Source organism: Grampus griseus, assembly GCF_964374135.1.
Source record: "Grampus griseus genome assembly, chromosome: 10".
NCBI lineage: Eukaryota > Metazoa > Chordata > Mammalia > Artiodactyla > Delphinidae > Grampus > Grampus griseus.
In genome coordinates, this window is record NC_139004.1 from 60,475,770 (window position 1) to 60,495,475 (window position 19,706).

The window sequence follows — 19,706 nt, forward strand, 5'->3', positions numbered from 1 at the left end:
ACCATAAGCAAAAGCCTAGCAAAGGCAGAATGATCTGGAACATGATAGCCTTGCTAGGAATAAACGTTTTACAGGGGGACACAGCAATGGGAAGGGGAGGCAAGGAGGATGGTACACACACAGGTGGCGATCTAACGAGCAGAGCCCTGAGTGGGAATCCCACTTCAGGAACGGCTTGTCGTTTTCTGGTAGACATTGTGCGTGTCTCTGTCCTTCAGGTTCTGCCTACATGACAAGCTTGGCTGGGGCCACTGTCCTTGGGGTAAAGGAGGCTTTTCCCCCGGACACAATGTTCTCCCAGTCTGAGGGAGCTCAATGTTTTGGGGGTTGTTAAGGAAAGTCTTAGTTAAGGACCAATGAGAGGAAGCCATAAAATGAGATATCTGATGGGGCCAGATGCTTTACTAGACACCTGACAGCTTCCAAACTCTCTGGGAGAAATACGGCATTTTTGAAGGAGGGAAAATGCAAACTGAGCCCTGAGGTCAATTCTTCAACGTTAAACTGGCATATTCTTCAACATTAAACTGTCATATTCTCAACTTACTCTTCCTCTGGGGCACTTGGATGAAAGAGCCTGACCTTGATGGCCTGTCTCTCCTCTGTTCCCCAATAGGTCAGCTAGTGGGTGGTGGGGTCTCTAGAGGAGCAATGTACACAGAACAGTTGAGAGACTCCCCAAGAGGTGCTTTGGCATAAATCAGTATCTGAGAGGCACACAGGCATTGGACTTTAGCTGTGTTTCCTGAAGATGGACATTTTGCTTGCATTGTTTGGTGCCCCCCAGGCTGATTATGGGCAGCCCTCAGGCTCCAGGAGCCACATTGTGAGGCTCACTCAGAGTCCACTGTGTTGTCCAAGGCATGCTGGGAGCGCCTCTGGTTCCTGGATGACACACACAGGTACATAAGATATGTCAGACACAGCAAGGCCACTGCTGTGAAGAAGGTGAGGGTGCCCATAAAGGCAGACGGCTTGATGGGCAGGCGAATCAGGGGGCTTTCGGCTGGGATCTGGTTGGTCAGGCTGAGCATGTAGCCAAGAGACCAGGCTATGCTGCTGTTCCCCACCTGTGGAGTAGAGGAGATGGCTCAGTTCTCAGGGCTGGGCTTGAGGCACGGATTACATCCCCAGGGCACACCATGGTCACCCTCCTGAGACACCCCCAGGAAACTGTGGCCTAAGGAGGTCAAAGGACTTGCCTAATTTCAGACACTGCAGAGACTGGGCTAGAACCCAGGTCACTGTGACCACAAAGGCTTGAGGGCCCAATCTCCCACACTGCAGAGAAAACAGCCGGAAGAACTAATCCTCATGGCCTCGTCACAGCCAAGCGTGAAGAGGGCACAGTTAATAACAGTGAAGGTTTCTCTGTCATCGGGTACAGAAGTGTCTATAGCTAAAGAAAGAGGGTGATGCATGTTTTACTGAACCCAGGACCAGTTTCTAAGAAAAAATGGTCAGGGGACTTCCCTGGTGGTCCAGTGATTAAGGCTCCACCCTGAATGCAGGCGGCCCTGGTTCAATCCCTGGTCAGGGGACTAGATCCTGCATGCCGCAACTAAGAGCCCGCGTGCCGCAACTAAAAAAAAGATCCCACGTGCCAAAACCAAAAAAAAGATCCCACATGTCGCAACTAAAGATCCCACACACTGCAACTAAGATCCCGCACACAGCAATGAAGGTCCTGCGTGCCGCAATTAAGACCTGGTGCAGCCAAATAAATATCCAAAAAAAAAAAACCATAAAAAAAAAGAAAAGGTCAGTTTAAGTGGGAAGCAGACTTCGTCAGTTTCATCTGGTAGTTCCATCAATTTTTGTTTACATGTTTTTCAGCTATTTTATTAGATGTATAAATGTTTCAAATTTGCAATCTTCTATCCTCTCTATCTCAAATGATGCTCTTTATCTTAGACTATTTTGTCAGATATTAAAAAGCTACACCAATTTTTTTTTGTGTAGTATTTGCCTGATAGTTAAAAAATTTTTTTTTAACTTTCAAATTTTCCATGTCCTTTGAAAATGAACAAAACAGAAACAGACTCACAGACATAGAGAAGAGATTTGTGGTTGCCAAGGGAGAGGGAGGTGGGGGAGGGATGGATTGGGAGTTTGGGATTAGCAGATGAAAACTATTATATATAGGATGGCTGAACAACAAGGTCCTACTGTATAGCACAGGGAACTATATTCAATATCCTGTGATAAACCATAATGGAAACAAATACGAAAGAGAATATATATATATGTATAACAATCATTTTGCTGTACAGCAGAAATTAACACAACATTGTAAATCAACTATACTTCAATAAAATTTTTAAAAAACCCAAAAAACGTTTCATGTCCTTAAAGACGGTTTCTCTTATAAACAACATACACTTCATTTAAAAAAATCCAATCTGACAGTGCCTTTTAACTGGTAGGTTTAGTCCATTTATGATTATTGTGATTATTGATATATTTGGACTGCTTTCTAATACCTTAGTTTTAAATTTTCAATAAGTGCTATTTCCCTATGTTTATTTTTTTCATTTATTGCCTTAAAAATGATATAAATATGTTCCACTTTACATGATGAGTGTTTCAGGCCACTCTTATGTCCCTGTATCCTATGACCCTCAACCATACCCCCATCACATTGGATATTAGCTATACTAGAATTCTGGATTGTTATAAATGCATTCTTCTCTTTTACTTTTCTTTGGTGTTAGTTTTCTTTTTTCGTTTTTAATATAAATTTTAAGCCACAAAATCATTTATTCTTACTTCCTATATTTTTATACATCTGGATTTATTTCTCTTCTTATTTGATCACTTCCTCCAAAAATATTTTGGATGTAAATCTTTGCATGGCAAATCTTCTGAAGTCTTATTTATACCCTCACATTTGAATACTAATTTGACTGAGTATTAAATTCTTTATAAATAAAGGAAAGGAACTTGAAACCTAGAATTCTGTATCTCCCCAAATTGGTATTTAATGGAAAATCATTCCCCATTCTCATAATTTACTTTCCTGGTAATTAGATTAATTAGAAACAAAGCTTGGAGAGTACATGCCACCAACAGTCCTTAAACATCTCCAGACATCCTTAATTTTTATAGATGACTCAGTTTTATCTATGTAAAAGTAAACAGTCACAGGCCTAATGCTGGATATTGCTTGCTTTAATCTAATTATTGCCGAAGCTAACATCGAACAGACTGACTCCAGACATACTTCAGGCTTTACATCTGCTATTCTTGAAATGAGAAAACCCTCCCAGAATCTGGGGAACAGAGTGCTGGATGAAAATATCAGCAAGGCTGCGTCATAAAAGCAAGGTACAGAGGCCCCTCACCAAATAGTCACCTCGTAAGAGCTGTCATTCCAGCACTGGACCATTCTGGACACTTGAGAGTGAATACAGTGACCTCAGACTCATTCTAAGATCAAATTCTTATTTAATGCTGCTTATTTAATCCCTATTCTCTGAAGCATAGATCTCACTCTGACATTTGTGTAAAATGGAGAGCAATTAGTTACTATTCTCTTAACAAAATTGTTACATTTGAAGCTTCTTGTCAGGATGAAAAGTCTCTGTTCCTTAACATATTTATGTATTCACTCAACAACATTTACTAAGCACCTTCCATGTTCTCAGCCCTGTGCTGAATGCTAGGAATATGAGGATGATAAAACAAGTGCTGCCACCACGGATCTCAGAGTCCACGGTTCTTGGCATCCAATCCTTAACTCATGTGGAAGGTTTCTGATGACCACTTCCTCTGAATTCTCCATCATCTCTTCTCATAAGCTCACCAGGGATCAAGTCTCATTGGCTCCATTTAGCAAGTTAAACCCCAAGTCCCACTTACCTTCTACATTTCGTTCACACACATACACACAAGCATCTGTTTTGAGAGAAAGAGGAGGAAACAGTTTGTGCTTTGACTTACCTCTTTTTTAAAATGTATTTGGGGCCAGGTGTTCTCGGTGAATTTGTATCCATTTACAAGCAAGTGGTAGATATAATGGGCTGAGAAGCAGTAGGAGCGAGCGTACTCCTCATCAAACCGGGGGAGCAGCAGTGGGAGCTGAAGGCAGGTTCAAAACAGGGAGGAGGCAGGTTTTAAAACACACATTTCAGGGACTTCCCTGGTGGCGCAGTGGTTAAGAATCTGCCTGCCAATGCAGGGGTCACGGGTTCGACCCCTGGTCCGGGAAGATCCCACATGCCGTGGAGCAACTAAGCCCGTGTGCCACAACTATTGAGCCTGCGCTCTAGAGCCCGTGAGCCACAACTACTGAGTCCGTGCGCCACAGTTACTGAAGCCCACACGCCTAGAGCCCATGCTCCACAACAAGAGAAGCCACTGCAATGAGAAGCCTGCACACTGCAACGAAGAGTAGCCCCCGCTCGCCGCAACTAGAGAAAGCCCGCACGCAGCAATGAAGACCCAACGCAGCCAAAAAAAAAAAAAAAACCATTTCAGAACAGCTTAGGTCAGCTGTCATATTTTAAAGAATCTTATCACCCAGAATTTAATAATTAAAATTACTATAAAATAAATACAATGATAAAAATATCCCTGTTTTATGTTCATTTGTTTTATTTATTTTTTTATGTTATTCCACATATACGTGATAACGTACAGTATTTGTCTTCCTCCGTCTGACTTATTTCACTAAGCATAATACCCTCCAGGTCCACTCATGTTGTTGCAAATGGCAAAATTTCATTATTCTTTATGGCTGAGTGATATTCCATTGTACATATACACCATATCTCCTATATTCCCCCCCACCAGATCCCTATACAACATCACAGAAGAACAGTCTAAGTTTATAGAGTGCTTATGACGTGCCAAACACTGTTATAACCATTGTGCCCATGGTTAGAACATTAATCCACAACGCAGCTATGAGGTGGGGTCCCTTACTATCCCCATCTTATGGATATGGTGAAAGGAGGACAGCATAAAAGTCAAATTCACATACATACACATGCACACAAATGGAATCTACTCTGCTGTACTGTTTCGTACCAATATGGATCCTTTCTCTTTAAATACTGACCTTACCCCAATTCTGTGAGCAGAAATTCCAGGTGCTTGAGTTGAAGGTGTGCAGGGAAAAACTACCCGAAAGGTTGAAAGCACTGGCTGTGTAGTAGAATCCTGCAAAAGCCTGTAAGGAAGTCGTGCAGAAGGAAATAAGTTCTCAGAATGGGATATAATATGGAGGTTTCAGAATGGGATATAATATGGAGGTTTCAGGGTACTGAATAAGAAAGTGGGAAACAGCTCAGCAGAGGAAAAAACAGAAAGGTGAGAAAGAAAAATTCAATGGGGAAAAAAAGGAATCTTTCCATAGTTTTGCCCTTACCAGAAATGACCTTTTAACTTTTGGCTGATATACGCCATTGAAGGAACAGACTTCTCGGTCATGGCAAGCACTGAAGTTAAATAGGGAAGCCACCTTTTCCCTACACAGTGATGGGTCCCCGGTTCCTTCAAAAGTGATGATGTTGTTGGGATCATAACTTTCAGGTCTCAGGTCCTCTGTACACAGGCTGCCAAACACATATGCCTCAGTGAAGGTGGTGTTGTAATTCCGAGGGTAACAGGGGTTGGCAAATGTGGTTTCAGTGGTATAATTCTGTAGGTACAAGAGTGAGGTGTTAGATATCACTGTTGTGTGGAGGCCCAAGTACAAATCCTCAGTGCAAATCCTTACTGTTGTCCCCCACCAATGCCGAGAGAGAAACGGAAAAAAGGCCATTCTGCGTCAATGTAGAAGGGAACTCCCAGGTTGTCTAGATAACTCAAGTCAGGGTGGGGGGATGATCACCCTGCACCAGGCACAACACTAGGCTCTTGCTTACACTGTCTGCTCCAGCCCTTACCACAGCCCTGTGAAGCAGGTTTTATGAACTCCATTTTGATGAGAAAACAAGATATGTTTAGATTCATTGACCATTTTGAAGAGAATGTTATCTATCCACCTAAAAAAATAATTCAAAAGGTACAAATAAATATATTATGAAAATTAAGGCTCCCTCCCATCCACTTTCCCCACCCTTATTCCCTCCCTGGAAGTAACCACTATTGCCAGTTTTGTGTATTCTACCAGAGATTCTGTGTATACTTCTTGTATGCATGTGCAAATATATTTTCTTTTCTCCTCTCTTTCTTTTTAAAATTTAAAAATTAAAAAAAAACTTTTGTTTTTAATAAAGTTATTTATTTATTTTTGGCTGCATTGGGTCTTCGTTGCTGTGTGCAGGCTTTCTCTAGTTGTGGCGAGTGGGGGCTACTCTTCATTGTGGTGCGTGGGCTTCTCATTGCGGTGACTTCACTCTTGTTGCTGAGCACAGGCTCTAGGCACGCAGGCTTCAGTAGTTGTGGCACGAGGGCTCAGTAGTTGTGGCTCGCGGGCTCTAGAGCTCAGGCTCAGTAGTTGTGCCTCATGGGCTTAGTTGCTTTGTGGCATGTGGGATCTTCCCGGACCAGGGCTCGAACCCATGTACCCTGTATTGGCAGGCGGATTCTTATCCACTGCACCACCAGGGAAGTCCCTAAAATTTTTAAATCATAAATGGCAGTACTGTAAACACACTGTTCTGCCCCTTGCTTTTCTTACTTAAAAATATATCTTTGAGATTTTCCTTTCATTGTAAGTGTAAGAGTGGGTTTTTAGTAGCTGCATAGCACTCTACTGTACAAATAAACTATAATTTATTTAGGGAGTCCCCTCTAGAGGAAAACTTAGGTAGTTTCCAATCATTTGCCTTTACAAAACAATGCTGTAATAAATATCGCATTACACAGAAATCTTCGATCCATTTGTAATTAATTTGGTATTAAGATTGGGATTTGATTTTACTTTTTGCAGATGATTATCCAATTTTTATCTATGGTCAAAAATGTTCCCTTTATCAAATGCTGAATTCCAAAATGTGTTTGGTTCTATTTATGGACTCTCTTTTCCAAGAAATTGGATTCAAACTCTAATTTCAAAGCTACTAAGGCATATTTTACCTCCTACAGTAAAATCTTGACCCAGAAAACACTTAGCCCAACTCTTTCATTTTACTGCTGAGGAAACTGAGGTACATATCAAAATAATGTAATCATTTAACAAAAGGCAGTGGTAGGATTCTACACAGAATCCTACAGAAGTCCAACACTCATCCAGTATAACTGACATGAGTGTTCTGCAGAAAGATCTTCATATGACTCTGTGGAGGCAGCAAACAGGCCCCCTTCTGCCTTAATGGTGTGAAAAAATCTATGGTGTTCAAAAGGTCTTATGTCTAATTTGTAACGTATCATGCCATGGTCACCCTATGGCTGAAATATTCGTTAAAAGCAAAAAATCAAATCAACCAAATGATTATTTAGTTTCTCCCTCCAAATCTGCCTTATACTTTTAAAATAATTAAATCATTTCTGGCTTGGCTTGGAGAAGAAGCAAGATAATATAAATTATTTCTGGCAGAAGAAGCTCAGTAAAGATTATTTCACTTCTCTTTTTGGAGTGTGAATTATTTGTTATGGCATTCCTTAAATATAATTTGCCAGTGTGCCAAGTTGCTTAGGCCCTCAACATTCAATAAATCTTCCCTGAATTTAGTGTTTTCAGGGCACTGGCATGAAAGGGTCATGTACTTTCTTTTATAATAAAATGACCAATATAGTTTTTCTTTTTATATAATGGTATTTGGAGTATTATGCACCTATAAAAGTATTAATTTCAAAAGATGTTTAACAACACAGGAAACTGCTCACAATATATTGTTAGATTAAAAAAAAACTGGATATAAAATTATATGTAAACCATATGAAGCCAAATTTGTAAATACTATACATATTCCTGCATGAAAAAAAAAACTGGAAGAAAATGCAATACTGTGTTGATGGTGGCTAATTCCAGGTTTTGTTTATTATTTATATTTTTTATGTCTGTATTTTCTAATTTTTTTTTTCACTGAACATGTGTTACTTTAAAAACAGAAGAGGACTTCCCTGGTGGCACAGTGGTTAAGAATCCACCTGCCAGGGCTTCCCTGGTGGCACAGTAGTTGAGAGTCCACCTGCCGATGCAGGGGACGCGGGTTCGTGCCCCGGTCTGGGACGATCCACATGCCGCGGAGCGGCTGGGCCCGTGAGCCATGGCCGCTGAGCCTGCGTGTCCGGAGCCTGTGCTCCGCAATGGGAGAGGCCACAGCAGTGAGGGGCCCGCGTACCGCAAAAAAAAAAAAAAAAAAAAAAAAAAAGAATCCACCTGCCAATGCAGGGGACACGGGTTCAACCCCTGGTCCGGGAAGATCCCACATGCCGCGGAGCAACTAAGCCCATGAGGCACAAGTACTGAGTCTGAGCTCTAGAGCCCGCGAGCCACAACTACTGAGCCCTCGTGCCACAACTACTGAAGCCCGCGTGCCTAGAGCCCATGCTCCACAACAAAGAGAGGCCACTTCAGTGAGAAGCCCACGCACCATAACGAGGAGTTGCCCCCGCGAGCCACAGCTAGAGAAATCCAGCATGCAGCAATGAAGACTCAACGCAGCCAAAAATAAATAAATACTTAAGTATTACTTTAAGTGTTACTTTAAGTAATACTTACGTCTTACTTAAAGAGGAAGAGAAAGTGAATTCATGTCCCTAACGTCTAACATGCTCTCAGAGTGAGACTTGAGCCCTGGGGTGACTGGAGACTCCTTTTTAAGAAAATAATTTGCAAAGTGTATATCTAGGTGTCACTCTCACCACACTCTGTAGCCCCTTATATTACAGACCGGGAAACGAGTCCTGGACTGGTGGCATTTACTCAGCCAGTTCATGATGCAGTAATCTTTGGGAACCTTCTAAGTTGGGGCTTGGCAACACATCTTTGGGACATGAAAGTATTGGTCAGGCAAGTCGGGACATGCATTTGTGGGTGATCCTCATCACACCTGGATTCTTCCCCTCACCTGAGTCAGAAGGCTTACAGTGCAGAGCCACCCTCTCAGGCATCCAGATGTTATCAGGCAAGTTGTAGACACACCCTGTCCCTGTGACCTGACTATCTGTAGTGAGGGGCTGGGGTCTCCCACCTCTGCCCCCAGTCCTGGGCTCACACCTTGAGACCTGCATTCTCAAACCCAAATGAGACCTCATCCAGGTGGAGTATTCACTTCTCTACTGTAGACTGTTGGGTACATAGACATTCTTTAATAAACATTGTAGGCGTGTGTGCATAAAGACACACACACACACACACACACTCTTCCTCAGTGTCAGTCAAATTTAAGAGGTTAGCTTCTCAAACCTCCACTCATTCTGGAAAAAAGGTGATTTCACCTGCTTCCCTTTTCCTGTCTAAAGTTCAGAGGAGCCCCTGCTCCACCCTCCACCCCCACCAGGGCCAGAGCTGGAGGAAGGGGCAATAAGTATTGCTAAAAATAAAAGGAGAGAGAGAAAAGAGGAGCCCCAGTTAACGAGGGTTGGTTAAGCTCCATGTGGGGTTTGGTTTGGCTGAGTGTAGGGTGGATATGAGGGTCTGGAGTGGGCACTGAGTCTTCTGAGCCATGGAAGTGTAGCTCAGGGCTGCCTGCAGGGTCCCCGCTCTGTCCTTCCCAGGAGTGCTCAGGCTCTCCCAACAATACATGTGGCATGCATGTGTAGTGGGGCTCCAGCCTTTCCTGTGAGGCTGAAAGAGAAGTTTTGGGAAGAGGGCCAGACCTGGAGGGTGAATTCTCACCACCTACCTTGCATGACTACTCAGTAAATATGGGGATCTGAAGATGTGACTTCTGCTGATGACACTTTTGTAAACCAGCCCAATTTTCTACAGGCTAATGGCTGGGGAATACTGCTTCCTTCTTCAGTGACCAAAGTAGGTTGCAGTGGTGGGGCTTAAGCTACTGATGCTGTGTCCACTATGTTCATAGGCTGACCCAACTCTTGTCTCCTTCCCCTGGGCCCCATCAGAAGCCAGGATCTGTGGCCTCCGGTTGGCCCCATGCCCCTCTAGGTGATCAAGCCTCCTTCCCTTCGTGTTCCCTTCATCTTCATCTTCCCTTCTCAGCCATGGCTGAGATTGATGTCCCCTTAGCACTGGAGTTTGGGATCTCAGGTCGCATCCATGGTGCTAGTGCCCTTGCTGACACATACAGTACTAATGTCAAGTTCATATTAGTGACAGCCTTCTAGTTGATGCCTGAAGTAGCCATCTGTGCCATGGAACATTTACCATATGAATTACTGACTGATGTGATGGAATTCGGCTGCTCTAAGACCCCAACATATAAAGAGCATGAAATCTGCCTAATATAGGCTCATGTAAAAGAAGCCTGAGCCTGGGGAGGGCTCTGCCCTCTCCCCTGTCAGCAAGCATTTCCCATATGATCACTTTTATTATTTTGTCTGCACTCAGGGGAGTCTCAACATTCTCAGGTTTATTTAGCTACTGGTTTAAAACAGCTTGTGTCCATAAAGGGATCCCAAGTCCTGAATCATTTATAAAACATCTGGAGCTCTGGAATTTCCCTGGACTTCTGACTCAGATACACTGGAAATGGTCAACACATCAGAGAGAGAGAGAGAGAGAGAGAGAGAGAGAGAGCGCTTGGACGCCCACAAGTAAACAGGAAAATGCTGCTGTTTCCATCCATCTTCTAATTGGAGTGGAAAGGACAGACCCCAGAAGGCAAGGCATCTTCCTCTCAGCTAAGACCCCCGAGGGAATACCCGTTGCCCCCTGGCTCAGGTACCTGAAGGAGAATTGCCAGAAACCTCTTCTCAGCCTCATTCCGGCCATAACACTGGAAGCTATGCGTGTAGAGTGTGTACTCATAGCCATACAGGGACACCTTCACGATGTCACTGGTGTTCAGCCCCACGTTCTCTTCTACCGCGAAGGATATTTGGGTGGAGGCACCGCCTAAATCCAGGGCACCTGTGGTCTCCTTTCCGTTCGGATGCACCCACATATGCCACAGGCTCTTCTACACAGTAGGAAAAGGAAACAAGAAAAAAGACCAAAGGTACCATCTCTGATTGGCTAGGGTTCTTCACCCAAGACCCATCTCTTATTGCTAAGAAATATGACATAGGAAGCATTCAGGGCCAGATCTCTCCTTTATTTCAGGGGTGGTGAACTCAAATGCTTACAGGGACTGTACAGGCAACATAAATGAGTGAGTAGACAATAGGGAATGAGGTGTATACAATAGGGAATGAGGTGTATACAGTAGGGAATGGTGGGGCCTGGGGCAAACTGGGGAATGCATGAGCTATACTCTGTTCCAGTTGGTTGTTGCCATGCAGGAATGTGAGTCTGCTGTGACCAGCTCCTCCAACTTTTGGGGAGTGAGGGGGGCAGGAGAAGCTAGAAATGTGGATTTTTATGTGAATTTTCCAAAATATTAACTAATTTAATTTAATTAAAAATGTATTCAAGGGGGAAGAAAATAGGTCTTAGACTGAACATAGTATGGTGTCCTCTGCACCAAAGGAGCAGGGAGTATGGAGACTGGAATGTGAGGAGACCTGAGGACACAGAATGAGTTGGGAAGAAAGCTGCCTGAGGGCTCTGTAAATTCCAGATGGCTGTGTGGGGCTTCTTGGAAGGGTCATTTTCCAGGTGTCCTTCAAAAGACTCATAGCCCACTGCTAGATTTAGATCCTTCCCTGCCTCTAATTTCTTATTAGCTAGTAAAATGATGATATTCCCCCTCCCCCATGCATTTGGTCCTGTTTAGGATCCATGGCTTTGTCCTAGCTATACATGTCTTTTCTTAGCTGTTGTATCATAGATGTTTCCCTAATTCATTACATGATAGAAACAATGCAGGACACGTGGCCCTGTTGGCATGTACCTCAGCTTAAGTTACCAAGCACAGGGGACAGGATAAACAGCAAGATTAAAAACCATGCATTTGTTTTCACACACCTCCAGGAAATTTCCCATTAAATAGTTGGCTGTAATCCATCCATAAATCCCTTCCTCTTGCCCAGAAATGATTTGAGCATCCCTAAAATCAAAGGGCTGAGACTCGAAGTAGTTTTGGATGCTCGCAAGGACTTCATTAGCTGCTGTTTCGTTTTGCAACCTATGCAAGGCACAGAACACAAAAGGCTGAGTGCCCAGACAACGATCTTAAAATAACCCCTCCACCCACTTCAGGCAGGGACAGTTTTCCAGATGTATATAAGACATGGCAACCCCCTGTACAAGTTGAAGCCTCCCAGGCAAGGCAGGATGCACCTGTTACCTGTCAAACTGCCAAGCAGGAAAACAGCTACCAGTAAAAATACCACTTGTTCTCTCCGCCCCTACCTGTTCCTGTCCCTCTCTCTAGCAACCAGCTAATGAAAAGAGCCTCCTACTCAGTCACCATTGCTCTGTCTCAGATCAGCAGAGGAAAGGAGATCGGTGAAGGCATAGGAGTGGCATAAGTATCTCTTGGGGCACCATATAAAGAAGCCCTCATCAGGCCAGAAGGAAGGGGAGCTTAGGAGGGAGGGGGAAAGGAAGAGGGATGAGTTTTCAGCTGTCCCAGCTTTGCTCTTTGGGAGGGCTTCATCATGAGGGGATATGATGGCCATCATGACTGTCATTGAATTGAAATTCATTAGTGTGCTGACCCATGGAGGAGTGGTAACATAGTGTTCATATCACCCATGATGTAGAGTAATAATATCGTTCATCTGCTGCCATTTTATGAAAGAAATCTCACTTGGGAGACTCTTTTCCCTTTCATCAGTGGGTTAAGAAAGCCAGGGGCACTGGCTCACTCTTGGCTGAAGAAGAAGAAAGAGAAATGCTACAAGCAGAAGTCCATTCCAGTTCAGTAGCAAATTATCACTGCTTGGAAAATAATTAAGAATTTTCCTAGTTTTATTAATTCCCATCCCAGAGATTCTCAAATTATTGTTTTTTTAATATTTGACTTTTCTAGCAATTAAAATATCAACTAGTTCCTCAGAAGAAATGGATCACCATCAGAAAGTTTCACAAGGAGGCATTAATATTTAATTTATTCAAATGCGACATTCACTTTTTCCCCAACTGGCAAACTTTTGTATTCCATGGTTTTTGTCATGGGCTATAAATTACAGAGCCTTTGAATGATTTCTCGCGGAGAGGACTGGGAGAAAAAAGCAACCAAGAAAGTTGGGTTCTTTGTTTCCATAAGAAAGAAAAGGCAGAAGAAGGGAATTTCTATGACATTTCTATTTCAGGTAAACGCAATTATTTTGAAAACACACTGCAGATTCCAAGAGTAAGCAAAGAAATCTGACTTCTTTCTGCATTCTACTTGGTCAACCAGGACACAGGAATAGAAAAAAGGAGAGGAAAACTACAAGGAAAGGGCTCAGTCCAATTGAGAGTGCTTCATGATTTTTTTTGATGATCATCTTAAAGTGACTCTGTTGTTCCTTTGTATTTTCTTCATGCCCACATGAAGAAAATACATGTAATTTTACATTCCTGGGATCACAGACAAAGTGGCTTTGAAGCAGAATGAGTGTCATCTTTTGGGGAGAAAGCCTTATTTTCAAAGTTTAGGGCAGCATCTACCCTTTAATTTAGGTAGATTTAAGTTTGATGGGTTTTTTAAAAAAACTATTTTTCTTTTAATTCAAGGTCAAGGAAGTATTATCATGGAGAAAAAAAAATGAAGAGAAAGGACATTCAAAAACAACGCAACTGGGCTAAAAGTCATGGCTACAAATTTAGAAGGAACTGCTTAATTGAATGAAATGAGATGTTTGTTTTTATGTAATGCCAAAGGCTTTGGGGTGAGGAGCAGAAATCCCATTATTTGAAAGCAGATCTCAGTGACATTTTGTACATGGGTAGAAGCTACACAGCTTAGTAGTATAGTGGGTTGCATTTAGTGGAGCCGGTTGTCCACAGGTGTTAAAATACCAGGAGTCAGGGCTTCCCTGGTGGCGCAGTGGTTGGGAGTCCGCCTGCCGATGCAAGGGACGCGGGTTCCTGCCCGGTCCGGGAGGATCCCACGTGCCGTGGAGCGGCTGGGCCCGTAAGCCATAGCCACTGGGCCTGCGCATCCGGAGCCTGTGCTCCGCAACGGGAGAGGCTACAGCAGTGAGAGGGCCGCGTACCTCAAAAAAAATACCAGGAGTCAAAAACAGTTTCTACTTTTCTAGAAAACTAGAGGTACATCCCATGATTAGATTTCATGTCACTTTCCTTTATTTTCCAAGCTCTCAGTAAAATCACCATGGGGAAGGGAATCAAATATAGAACTGTTTCTTTCTGAGTATTAAGATAAAGACTAAAAGTTTCCCAACTTTTAAAGCCTAAATTTATGGCAGAATATGGGCTTCTTTTTTTTGGATTTATTCCCAGAAATAGAGTTACATTCTTGGAAAGAATTCAACACATTCCTGGTTATTTTGGTCCAAAGGGCTCCTTTGTGCCATTCCAGCCCTTACCTCAGCAAGCGCATCCCAGCTGTGGCCCCCAGGTAAATGCAGGTGGATCCATGGAGGTGGGCTGGAATGTGCCCCTTGACTTCTTGCATGCAGTCCTCAAAGGCTTTGGGGGCATCTTGAGGGTTTTCCCCATAGCTGGAGATCCCAGAGCCTGAAAAGCAAGCAGTCAGCACTTCTTAGCCTTCCTAGGAACCAACAAGAGCAGTACAACTTTTAAATATAAGATAAATCAGCTCTGGAAATTAATGGGTTTTTGTAGGGGGCTGAAAATTGTGTATGTGCTAAGTTCCATGTGGTCACACAGATGAGTCAATCCCCAAAATATGGAAGGAAAGAATTATAAAGGTGAAAAAAGTAATGAGCCAAGACCTGCTTTAAAAAAAAAGTTCTCATCATGGAAATTTCAAATATAAATAAAAGTAGGGAGAAGAGTATAACAAACCCATGCACCCATCTTCCAGTTTCAACAATGATCAATCTTGCTCCATCTGCACTCTCACATTCTCTCATCATGAAGCAAACTGCAGACATGGTATCATTCCATTCTATAAATATTTCAGTATGTATCATTAAAAGATAAGAATTCTTTTAAAGAAACATAACCATAGTCTCATTATTCTACCTAAAAATCTTAAAAATAATCCCTTAATATAATTAAATATCTAATTAAGTTTCATGTTTCCTTCATACTCATATTTTTTCTCTCCCTCTCTCTCCCTCCACCTCTCTCTTTCTATCTAGTTTGTTTGAACTAGGGCCCAAATAAATTCCATCCATTATAATTGGTTGGCATGTCTCAAGTCTCTTTTAATATATAGATTCTGCCCCCCCTTTCTAATTTTTCTTTGTAATTAAACATTTTTTTCCTTGCAATTTCATTTGTCTTATAGTTTCCCACAGTCTAGAATTTGCTGATTGCAGCCCCATGATTCACTTAACATGTTATTTGGTCCCAGTTTTTCTCTATAAATTGATAACTGAATGCAGAGGTTTAATCAGATTCAGGTTTGAACTTTTTCAGAAAGAGTAGTTTATAGGGATGTGCATTTCCAATAAGACGCACAAGCATCTGGTTGTTTCTCTCTTTGTGCTGTTAACAGGCATCAGTGATCATTGCTTAGGTCCATTCATTACTCCATTAGGGTTTATGAAACGCTGATATTTTATTTCCATCATTCTTGCTTCACTTTTTACCTAAAATGCGTTTATAAGAGGAAAACTTCCTCATCGTTAACTATTTGATTACCCTATACAGTTTGTATAGGGAAGGCAGTGGATAAGTGCTTGATTCTTTCCCTTTATTTACCAGCTTAAAAAATATAGATTGCATCTCTAGTATCTACCTAATTTAACCAATAAGGGATTTTGTTCGTTTGTTTGTTTAAGGGCATATGAATCTAAAGATATATTTGATATGTTTCAATTCATTGCAGTTACTATTCTTATTGGTGGCCTATCTTGTCCAGTGGCGCTCTCTTCAATTTGGCAGCTGAATCCTTTTGACATGATCCCAGAAACCTTTAAGAACTTTTCTGCTTTCTGATATGATGAGATGTATCAGTGACCTATAAATTTCCTGCCCCAGGTCTGGAGTCTGCTGTTTTTCCAAGGAATCCTGGTTTCTTTTATTGAGTAATGGTATTTAGCATTCAAAATTTGGAAGCTAGGTTGCTTACTGAAAGGCTTTCCAGAAGACAGACTTAGAGCAAACTTTATTTCAAGAGAAAACACATCATGAATTCTTAGTGGTATTTCTAATTCAAAACTTCAAGTTCTTCCTTGAATTCATTGATCTTGTATCTTTATCTTCCTTTTACTAGCCTGTTTCCCAGCCCCTCCAACTTAATAACTCATTAGCTTTATTTCACAATCCACACACAACAATCTCAGTATGACAATGACAATACCAGCACTACCACCAATTATAGGATTATTGAAAACAATTTAAGATTTTTTGAAGTTCTTTTTGTCCTTACGGTATATCCTATTAGGCATGTACAAGTGTCCATAAATGAAGCTTTCTTGAAATACATACATGCTAATTTGTCTGCATATTGTCTATGGCTGCTTTCATGCTAAAGTGGGAGAGTTAAATGGTTACAACAGAGATCATATAGCCAACAAATGAAAAATATTTATCCTCTAGCTCTTTACAGGAAAAGTTTGCTGTCCATTGACTTAGATGATTTATAGGCATCTCCAGCTTGATATATTTGAAACCAAATTCCTTAATCCCTGCCATGGCTCCAACCTACTTACCCTCAGTGTTGCCCACTCTAAGGAGATGGTACCTTCATCCATGCAGTTACTCAGGTCAGAACTAATGTTCAGGCACCATCAACCAGAATGCTGCATATTGAATCTATCATAAAATCTTTTTGGCTCTACTTTCAAAATACTTCTCAAATCTGAGCACTTCTCACTCCCTTCCCCAGAACTATTCTCAATCAGTGTTTCTCAACCTCAGCACTACTGAAGTTTTGGGCTGGATTATTCTTTGTTTTGTGGGCTGTCCTGTGAGTTATGTAATGGTTAGCAGCATCCTTGTTCTCTACTACTAGATGCCAGCAGCACGGCCAGCCCCAGTTATGAAAACCAAAAAATGTCCCAGACATTGATAAATGTTCCCTGGGGGGCAACATCGCCCCATGTTGAGAAGCACCAGTCTAGGCCAGAACACCAAAACGTCACCTCCCACTTGCACTGCTCTAATAGCCCTGGTTTTCCTGCTTCTAATCTTAAGTCTCTTGACTACGTATTCTACATTGACAGAGTGACCCGTTAAAATTATGTCGTATCGTGTTAGTTCCCTGATCAGAATCTCCTAATGGCTTCCCAATATACTTTGAAGAAAATTCATTTGAGTAAATGTCAAACTCCTTACTGCATCTCAGGGTCCTCTGGGAGCTGGCCTCGGTGACAGCTTTGGCCTCATTTCTCACTTTTGTTTCTCTTACTCGTTCTGCTCCAGCCACATCGACCCCTTTGCTCTTCCTAGAAAATGCTGAGCAGCTGTCACCCTTGGCATTTTCTTTTGCCACGCCCTCTGCTCAGCACATTCTTCCCTCAAACAGGTGCACGGCTCACTCTCTCATCTCTATTTGGCCTCTGCTTAGCTATCACCTTCTTTGCTCTCCCATGAAATAGAATGATCACTCTCTATCCACCTAGCTGGCTTAGTTTCTCCTCACAGCACTTCTCCCTGATATCATATACCCATTTATTTATTCTGTCTCCTTCATTAGACTGTAAGTTCTTTAACAGCAGAGACTTTGTATATTTTGGTTATTTTAGAATTCCCAGTGTCAAGAACACTTACTGGCAGACAGCAGGCACCCAATAAATATTTATTAAGTACAGGAATCAAGCAATCAATCAATCAATGATTTTCACATCAGCTCACAATACTATAGTAAGGGGATTGTGTAGTCCAATCTAGAGCAAACAAAATATATTCTGCCAGAGCTAGTCTCTGGATAGGAACTGGTTAGGAGCCTTGCTAGAATGTGGAAATATGGGGTATTTGAGCATGTCCCTCGGGGGCCTATTTGCATAAGTTTCCTTAAGCCTCCCAGAGGGAAAAGGAGATTGGATTCATAGGTTCATGGGATACTGGGATTCACAACCCCAAGAAAAGAGCTATAACTGCTATTCCAATCTGGGAAGAGAGGGTTGGACAGCTGGCACAAGACTTACTTGAGGTCGGACAAAAGCAAAAGACATGGGCAAGGGATGCTTTCCAACACTGTAGTGGCCTGGTCCCTAGAGCAACTCTTTAAGGTATTTCGGTGGAGGAGATGGTTAAGTTTAGGCTCTAGTGGAGTTTAAAGAATTTTTAACTGCTGGTTTAAAGGGAAAACATGAATGCCGCCTGTGAGAGAAGGCAGCAGGTACCCTGAGCAGTGCCTCCTGCAGAAGAGATGAGGGGCAGGCAAGGAACAAGTGACCCGGAGGGAATGGCTTTAAAACAAGCAGCCAGAGCAATAGGCACCAGCATGGGGACCAGCAGCTAAAGCAGCACCCAGTGAACTCACGGAAAACAGCACCTGAGGACTGGATACTCACCAGGGACCCCCTGAGAAAGAAATTTCTGAGGCCCTGGGCATTCGGGAAACACTGTAGGGCAAAAAAGCATTCACCAACCCCTCAAACTGGCCAAGGCAGGGGAGACCTGGGGAAATTTGCAACTTAGAAACTAGAAACCCAAATTATGCTTGGCGAAGCTGCCTGTCTTTCAGGGGATGACACTTGCCAAACTTTAACTCTGTAATTTGAGCTGTAATTTGTGGTCTTCTGGTCATTGTGAGTATATATGGATCCCTGAGGCTACCGTGATCAAAGGGAAGATCCATTTATGGATGTGGTGTGGGCTCCATGACCCTGCCCCTCCCCTAAATCACATCCAGGGTGGGCCAAGGGCCCCTACCCCTGAGAGACTGCCTGGGTCTCTCCCCATGAAAGTGCCACCTCTTTCTACAGCCCGAGGCCATCAGGACTGACTTGGCTGAATTGCCCTCCCGGGTATAGAGGCAGATCTTACAACTATGTTAGAATAACCTTTTAGCAAGAATATCCACTAGGAACTCTAAAGTGTGGTGCCCCATAATTAATAATAACTAACACTTATTGAATGCCTACTGTATGCCAGGGATTTGCTACCTGCTTTATATATATATTATGTCATTTAATCTTCAAATAATACCTGTGGGGTGGGTATTACTATTATTATGCTTTTTAGTTTAGAGATAAGTGAGTCAAGACTCAGGTTAGATAATTTTCTAGAGTTCCCACAGTAGGGATAGGGTGACGTCTTAATCACTGTCGTACATTATCCTCTCCACTTGGAGTGACTGGTCTCTCTTTCCTAAAGAAAGCATCCTCTTTGCTGCTTGGGGGTGAAGAAATGGCTCAGAAGTTAGGAGAACAGAGATGGGATCTCTGGCTGAAGTTTGAGCGACGGTGCTGCTGCTTATGAATTGTGGGTAACAATGCAAGCAGTACTCAGAAAACATGGAAGTCCCCTGTTGCGAGGAGCCCAGAGAGGTGCCATGCAGATGCCTCTTCAAAGAAAGGCTTAGTGTCTCAGCGGTTAGCTCCTTTGGGGTTTGCCTCAGCTGCAGAGAGCTGCCTTGCTCAACATCTTCCCAGGATGGCAACATCCAATGACTGACAGTGATGGGGGGACCACAGCCCAGCCATTTCAGGCCATTCATACCCAATGCAGGACATCTCTAATTGGCTGGAGCTCTGTCAGGCCTGGGCTGCAA

General features: G+C 42.7%; 1 protein-coding gene across 1 annotated transcript in view; it reads right to left on the bottom strand.

Annotated features, from left to right (window-relative positions):
- Positions 1–833: 833 nt before the first annotated feature.
- The window catches only part of ENTPD3 (ectonucleoside triphosphate diphosphohydrolase 3), a gene marked incomplete at both ends in the record, with an annotated part of 32,569 nt that continues 13,696 nt past the window's right edge, over positions 834–19,706 (bottom strand). The window contains 7 exons of the mRNA XM_082663990.1: positions 834–1,070; positions 3,943–4,080; positions 5,063–5,173; positions 5,372–5,644; positions 10,746–10,979; positions 11,927–12,086; positions 14,440–14,590. Of these exons, the coding sequence (XP_082520116.1) occupies positions 834–1,070; positions 3,943–4,080; positions 5,063–5,173; positions 5,372–5,644; positions 10,746–10,979; positions 11,927–12,086; positions 14,440–14,590 (1,304 nt within the window). The remainder of the gene's footprint in view (positions 1,071–3,942; positions 4,081–5,062; positions 5,174–5,371; positions 5,645–10,745; positions 10,980–11,926; positions 12,087–14,439; positions 14,591–19,706) is intronic.